Here is an 8,289-nt window from a genome sequence, read left to right on the forward strand (position 1 = left end):
TTTGCCTTTGTTTATCTTCCTTGTCCTCCGCTGTAAAACACACACACACACACACACACACACACACACACACACACACACACACACACACACACACACACACACTGCACATGTGAGTCTGCTGTCGGTTATAATTCAGAGACAAGAGGCTCGACGCATCGTTTCCTTTTCTTGTCCAGCTGTAAAAATGTTGACATGAAGTGGCAGCAGCTCACTCACTGTTTCCCATGTTTTACCTGTCTACCTGAAAAATGTTAAGATGTTATGCAAACACTTTACCGCCACCTAGTGGAGGCGACAGTTATCGCAGGTTGGGATGAATAAACAACAGACAGTGGTGGAGGAAGCATTCATTCATACCGTTCAAACCCTCTATATACATACTTACTATAGTAATACCACACTGTAAAAAAATAAAATGTAAAATAAAAATGAAAAAAATAAGCAAAATTATGTACTTAAGGCACCTAAAGTAAAGAAAAATGGCTTGTACATTTATTCCATTAATATGTTTTTTGAGATATTCTACCCAGTACAGAGGTTATTAGTTCCATTCCCGCTCTTTAGCACTTGTACTCTACATTTCAGAAATATTGTGCCTACTTTTTTATTTCACAGCTGTAATGCTAGTGGTATTACTTTGCATATTAGAGACAATTAAATGTGTCAATGATTGAGCTGTTCCCACCTGTTTCCAGTCTTTCTGCCAAGCTAAGCTAACTGGGTGTAGTTTCATATTTTACGGGAAAGTATATCAATCTTCTCATTGAAGAAAGAACAAGTGTATAAAAGGCTGAATTATTCCTTTAAGGTATCAGAAGTAAAGCTCATCCATGCGGAAAAATAGCACCTGGGAGCATTTTTATAGTGTAGTTATGAAATATTTTACAGTTTACAATTACAATTTAAATGTACTGATGTTAATCCATCTTATTTCAGAAATAAATATTCCACGTTCATTTGAAAGCTTGTTAGTCACTGATATAAATCCACGGTTTACAAGCCCCAAGCCAGTCCCATTATAAGCCTTAGTGTAGGTTACATCCATGAAGCTCGCTAGCGAAGCATTCATGCACACGCACATCTGTGAATACTTTCAATGAATTTACAAATAAATGAAAAACATTTGTGAATATCTTCCTCACATTTACAACTTTCAAATAGAAATTTGTGAATTAATTTTGTTTTTGTGAAGCGGCCACTTTTGGGGAAAAACACGCGATTGCCTGCAGATGACCCCATTTCCGCTTTTCAAAGTAAGAGCACGCATGCTATGAGCCGTTGGTGTTGATACTTGTTTTGTTAAGAAATTACATATTGAAATTGTATTGTTCATTGTTAATATACAGACTAAGCTAACGTTAACTACTAAACTGGCACACGTTGGCAGGGCAACAGTAAACATTCATGTTGCAGAGTGAGGGAATGAAAGCAGGGTACACTGTGATGATGATGATGATGATGATGATGATGGTGATAAATTGTAAATACACTCCTTTTCATACTCATCCAACCTGTAAAGAGATAACTGGTGTCATTTCTTCACCATTGAGTTTATTGTAATCATTCAGTCCATTTTCTGTTTTTCATCATTTGAGTTTTATTTTTATGACATCTTATTTATTCACTCATTTACTTTTATAATTATTATAATAATGTTTTCAATCATGAATATTATTTTGTTTTAACCATTTTAGCAACTGCATGTTGTTACAGGAGATGATGGAGGCTACAAATGTACAGGTCATAGCAGAAACCCAATTTAATCTATAATTATATCATATCATTAAGTTAATAAAACATTAGGTGAAGGGCAGTCATTTTCCAGTGCCTGCTCTCGCTCTCTCTCTCTCTCTCTCTCTCTCTCTCTTTCTATCTCTCTCTGTCTCTCTCTCTCTGAACAGGGGTAAACAAAAATCATGTGACTGCTTTATGGTTATAAGTCTTCTGGTTATGCTCATCTACCTGGATAACTATTATTATTTATGGCCATTATCAAAGGCAAACTCAGGCAGCAACTTCTGTTTTCAGCTGCACAGTTATATAAAGATATATTTTAATTATGTGACTCAAATTGATTGTTTTATGATTGATTATTAAGACATAAACTAGAATGTGTTTTTTGTCAAACTCAAAACACCAGAGGCTTTGGTTTTTCCCAGGGGAACTCCTCTCTGCCGAAGTGACCGTAGCAGGCAGTGGCTTGGTAAATTGGCCGTTTCAAACCCAGCTCTCTGTAAAAAGAAACACATTCAATAAAAAAATAAATAAAAGAAAAGACAAGAAGGTTTCAGCTGTGAAAAACTACACATACTTCACAATGACTCCGGGCCTCAGGTCAAAGTTCTTCTGTACTATCTGCAGCAGTTCGTCTTCGTCCCTGCTCGACGTGCCGTAGTGAAACACTGAGATGGAGAGTGGATGGCTCACACCGATGGCGTAGGAGATCTGAAACGAGGAGACATGACATCATCATAAGCAGGTTTTCGCAGCAACATTATCAGATGGCTTGTTTCTTATGAGAGGAGCTGTTTTAGTGGTTTAAATGGCATGATTTGCAAAAACAACAGGTTGATAGGTTTGCAAAGAAACAAGGAACAAATGTCTGTTTTCAGACATCTCACACTGTTACTGGGTGTTTATGCTTGTTAGGGGAAAGTTGTAAAAGACTGTCAGGCTCTCAATGGTTAACAATTTGAAGTGTGTTTAGAGTTTCAGTGTTTCTGTTCAGATGTAAAAAAGCATCATGTTGTCGTGCATTGAATGTGGTGGACATAATCCTTTTTCATGATTCCCTGCAGCTGATATATAGTGTTTATTTAATTTCTTATTGCAGTGTTTCTGCAGTGATCATCAAATTAAATTGCAACTACATTGTCCTAATGTTTTACACACAGGATGTTAGCATGGACCAGAAGAGTCTTTAGGCCCCTTTAATTAAAGTTCCTCACCTGGACGAGGGCTCTTCTGCACAGTCTGGCTTTGACCAAAGACTTGGCGACCCAGCGTGCCGCATAAGCCCCGGACCGGTCCACTTTGGAGTAGTCTTTTCCAGAGAAGGCCCCTCCTCCGTGCCCGCCCCATCCTCCATAGGTGTCCACTATGATTTTACGTCCTGTGAGTCCCGCATCACCCTGGTGACACAAAAAAAAAAACAATCAGATTCAACTCCTGCATGGACGATCTCATTTATTTATCTTTTTTTTATTTGTGACATTTCCCCTCTGTGGTTTCTAACCTGTGGGCCTCCAATTAGGAATTTCCCACTTGGCAGCAGATGGTAGACGGTCCTGTCGTCCAGGTACTTGGCAGGAATGACGACTTTCACCACCTTCTCCATCAGATTACATCTGATCTCCTCCAGGGTGATGTTAGGGCTGTGCTGGACTGAGATGACCACAGTGTGAACACGCAGCGGCTCCGTGGCTCCCATGTTGTCTTTATACTCCACTGTGACCTGCAGAAAAGACGCCACCAAGTTATGATCAAACTCTTAACTCATAACTAACAGCACAGCAAACATTACAGTCGAAAGTATTTAAGTTTTTAGGTAGTTGACAATGAAGAGCTGACAGGAAATGAGGTAAGAGAGAGATGAGGGATTAAATACAACACATTTTAGAACGAGAGAGATGGGAAATGTCATGCAATGAAGGTCAAAGTCGCTTCTAACTCGACTAACTTGCTTTTAACATCCCTTTGTTTTTTTATTGTGCAGTGGCTCACCTGGGACTTTGAGTCTGGTCCTATCCACGGACACTCTCCGTTGCGTGACAGCTCCTTCATCCTGTAGTTGAGTTTGTGGGCCAGAAGGATGGTTAAGGGCATACACTCCTCTGTCTCATCTGTGGCGTAGCCAAACATGAAACCCTGAAGCAGCCCAGTAAAGACAGAAACCCAGACTAATGATCAGGTCTGTTCATGTCAAAAGTTTCATCTAAATTGAAATTCAAATCTTTAAACTGAAGTAAATACAACTCTTTACAAAAGAGATGATCTTGTAAATTAAATGTTGTCATACTTTTAGCCACATTAGCAGTGTAGCTCTAAGGATTGGTCAGTCAACCACTTTGGTCCAGGCTGAAATATCTTAACAACCTTTGGATGAATGGTCATGAAATGTTCTGCCGACATTCATGGCATCCAGAAGATGAACCTAAATGTCTTTGAGAGCTCCTCTGACTTTTCCTGTTGCGCCACCATGAGGTGGTGCAATGAAATCTCATTCAGACATTCATGTTCTCCACTGGATCTTTTTTATTAACTTTGGCGATCCCTTGACTTTTCATCTAGGGCCACCATCAGGTTAAAATGGTAGATCAGCTCAAGTACAGGGATATTTTTAGTCCGTCCTGCTCACACAGCATGTTTGAAGATCTTCCCACAGATGTTCAGTGAGGTTCAGGTCAGGGGGCCGCGGGGGCTGTTCCAAAAGCCTCAGCTTGTGGCTCTTGAAGTGGTTCATGGTGGATTTTTGAGGTCAGCTTTGTCCTGTTGTAGAAACCGCCTCCAGAATTTAGTGGAATCCATTTTTCCCTCCATCTGTTACTGTTTATTTCTTGTCCTAGTTTTTAAGTTCATGTAACACTAACATTTGAAGAAAGGTTCATTTTAATGTTGTTGTTTGCTGCAGGGGTTGGATTTACTTCTTACTTGTTATTTGCCAAAACTTTTGCAAACACGTACGACTGAAGTGCAAATATAATCCTTTACCAGAGCGACTGTTTACAACCACAGTTATTGCATAAAACAAAAACTATCTCAATCCATGTAGTGAAAAATTGCAGTTAGAATAAAAGGTCAAATACTGAACCTGGTCCCCTGCGCCCATGTCCTCCTGATCTCTGCCTTCAAACACACAGTCTGATATCTCCACACACTGCGGCTCCAGAGCCAGCAGCACGTTGCAGGTCTTATAGTCAAAACCTGAAGATCACAAAATCAGCAACAGCTTTTCATTCATCCACTCAATTTCCCAGACAAATTCTTTTTAAATTGAAAGTTATCGAATAAGAGTATTAAATCCCACCATGCTGTACCTTTTGAAGAGTCATCGTAGCCGATCTTCTTCACAGTATTTCGGACCACTGATTGGAGATCCACTGTGGCCTTAGATGTCACTTCTCCAACCAGTAAGATCATCCCCGTCTTCGCCACACATTCTGCAACAAGACACTAAATGCATTTCATAAACATAGCTGGTGAACTGTTTTTTTTTTAATTGTCCATTTTGCTGTTTATCGGCAGTGACAGTGGAGAGAGAGAGAGAGAGAGAGAGAGAGAGAGAGAGGAAAGGCAGGAGAGAGAGGGGATGACGAGCAGCATCGAACCCAGGCCGCTGCTGCAAGGAGTCTTGACACACACGTTCAACCAAAACTCACCACAGGCCACTTTGGAGTCAGGGTCTTGACTCAGGTACGCATCGAGAACAGCATCACTGATCTGATCGCACATTTTATCTGTGAACACAAAGTCAGAGAAGTAAAAGAAAACAAGGACAGAGTGTATTGTTTTTGAAAACAGAGATTATTAAGTATTGACAGGGTTGTAGCTATACTGAGGCTGTGTGCTGATTACTTATTGTGGAGTATTTTTACCATGTGGTTAAACTACTTCTACACTTGGGTAACATCTTGAGTACTTCTTCCACCACTGTATACTTTTATTTCTTTCGGTGCAGAATGTGCTCTTGTAATGGAGTATTTTTAGGGCTGCAGTCTATTTAGATTAACATTTAATCTTCTGGTTATTTTCTCATTAAATCCATTGTTTGATTTAAAAAATCAAAAAATCTTCAAATGTGTTGTTTTGTCCAACCATAACCTAAAGATATTCAGTTTACTGTAATATTAGACTAAGAAAAACCAGAAAACACACATATTTGAGAAGCTGGACCAGAGAATTTTGGCTTTTATTCTTTAAAATGACTCAAAATGTTTAATTGATTACCAAAGCAGTTGCTGAGTCATTCTCGGTTGACTGACTAATCAATCATCCAATCATTGCATCTCGGAATTTACTACCTTTAATATCTGAACACTACAATCTACAGCTCTGAATGCGCTGTATTATTCTAATGTAGCCTCGACAGAGTCTGTGCATGTCCAGACATGTGCTCCCTGTGAACCACAGCGGGACGGAGACAGAGTAACACATGAGTACAATACCGGAGTGTCCTTCTCCAACAGACTCGGATGTGAAGAGGAAAGTCTTCCTGCCGCTGGGATTCATCTTCAGCTCGTGGGGTCGGTGCCGCAGAAAAGTTCAATTCACCGGATTTAAAATCAGACTGACGCTAAACCGGGTCACACTATATAAGAAGTTATAGTATCCTTTGATGTCCGCCGACACTGATTACTTGAAGCAATAATTAACTCAGTAGATTGAAGTTCAGAAGCAGCTGCATCGGGAAAAAAAAAGTATTCAGGACAGACATGGCGGATATGGAGAGTGAAACTAAACAACTGATGCAACTTTTCATTCGTAGCCGGGAGGAAGTTGGTTTATAAATCAATATAAAGCGATCGTTTCCTCTCCTCTCTGCTCTCGGTAAACGCCTGTGTGACCTAAAGCAGGAGCGTGTACTAAGTGAAGCAGCCTCAGGGGGTCGCTGTTGCAAAACAACATTTCATCTTCTTCATCATTGTGCAATATTCCCATTAAAAAGGGGGTTAAAATATTTAGAAACTAGAAATTGCAGTGGGATTGCTGCTTTCTGCTCTTTGGAGTCATAGGAGTGCCATAAAAAAAGAATAAATCTGTAAAAGAACAAGAAAATAAATGTGGAAATATAAACAGGAATAAATAAAGGAATAAATAAGTACATTTAAAAATGTGGAAATATAAAGAGAAATATATATAAGAATTGAAGAAAAAAGCTTTTCCCCTATTGCTTTTGCTTTTCCCTAAAGCCTTTTTAACATCAATACTTATAGGGCTTTTTAGAGCCATGTACAATACAGGATCTCACTTCAAAACATTTCAGAAAAACAACAAAAGTTAGCAGCTATCAGCTAGCTTTCCCCCAGAGCTAGCTGCTGGGGCAGCCCGACTTCTTCTATAGCAGCTGTATAGTGTACGCCCTAACAGGTCTCATCCAGATTTTAAATTGGATATAAAGTTTAATATTTGCAACATTTTGGTGTAAGAAATTACACAAACATTTTGTGGCTTTTATAGTGACACATTTGTAATTTGACATTTGAACTATATATTCTCTCATTGTGTGCATTCAGCATAAAATTTTTACATTGTCCATTGAGCTTTTTGCCTTTTAATGATAAATATTTATGTTGCATTGTAACACAAATTTAGGTTTTATCTTCTAATGGTAATATGTTTCTGCATTTGGTATTGTTTTATATAATCTCCTAATACTTTACAGGTGAAGTTTGACTTGACGTGCGGTAGCGTCTTGACTGTACAAAGTCCATGATTACTGTGATTACTTATATAAGGCACAGCCAGCATGGCAGGGCTCTATACTGCACTCTCACACTTGTCTTTACTATTTTATATTGTGTGTGTATTTTATGGAGTAGTCTCATTTATATATGTTTATCTGACTTCAATCAATCATACGCCTCTGCTGTTTCCTTACTATCTGCCAAGCGTTCACCAAAGTGCACAACCCAATGTTCAGTCTGCATGACTCATGCCTTTTCATCAGGGAGGTACGTCGTGAGCTCATTGAGGCTGCACGGACATTTCTTGACCTTTTTAAACTCTACAAAATTAACATATGAATGAAATAATGAATTATTTTTTCACTTTTGTTCTTCCTCTTCCTTCCAACCCTGCTCTCGACTTCCCCGTGTAGGACTGATGACAGAAACATATACAAAGCTGAAAGAGGCAGGTTTATCATCAAGTTAGGATCTTATTAGAACTGTGAGATATGAATTAAGCTTTATGTATAACTCTGCAGATGGAAACATACAAACCATATTGCACTCAAAATATAATAAGAGTCTACAGCCATGCCAGCAGCTCTGTGAGACACAGACACAACAGTACTTTGACCTGAATCCTAATGTAAACATGCTCACATGCTCACTATAACAGTGCAAACAATCAGTCATCTTAATTCTGTATCTACCACTGTGAATTTATTCTTTAGCATAAATAAAAAAGAAGATTAACCTACTGTTAAATAATTATTAAAAGTGAAATCTGAACCTAAACTGAGCTCAACTCTCGCCTTAAAACAGCATGAATGAAGCACTTTTACAAGAACAAACTGTCACACTGTGGCTCCCGACAAAACTGAACGACAGAACGAGGAAATGA

General features: G+C 38.9%; 1 protein-coding gene across 1 annotated transcript; it reads right to left on the minus strand.

Annotated features, from left to right (window-relative positions):
• Positions 1-1,474: 1,474 nt before the first annotated feature.
• On the minus strand, positions 1,475-6,590 carry mat2al (methionine adenosyltransferase II, alpha-like). The gene is made up of 9 exons (XM_056402766.1): positions 6,168-6,590; positions 5,382-5,459; positions 5,040-5,162; positions 4,814-4,926; positions 3,727-3,870; positions 3,239-3,457; positions 2,952-3,134; positions 2,315-2,448; positions 1,475-2,234 (listed from the first exon to the last, which is right to left on the minus strand). The coding sequence occupies exons 1-9, from the start codon at positions 6,229-6,231 to the stop codon at positions 2,132-2,134; spliced, it is 1,161 nt and encodes a 386-aa protein (XP_056258741.1). The 5' UTR covers positions 6,232-6,590; the 3' UTR covers positions 1,475-2,131.
• Positions 6,591-8,289: the final 1,699 nt, after the last annotated feature.

This window comes from Seriola aureovittata, chromosome 18 (assembly GCF_021018895.1).
Source record: "Seriola aureovittata isolate HTS-2021-v1 ecotype China chromosome 18, ASM2101889v1, whole genome shotgun sequence".
Taxonomy (NCBI): domain Eukaryota; kingdom Metazoa; phylum Chordata; class Actinopteri; order Carangiformes; family Carangidae; genus Seriola; species Seriola aureovittata.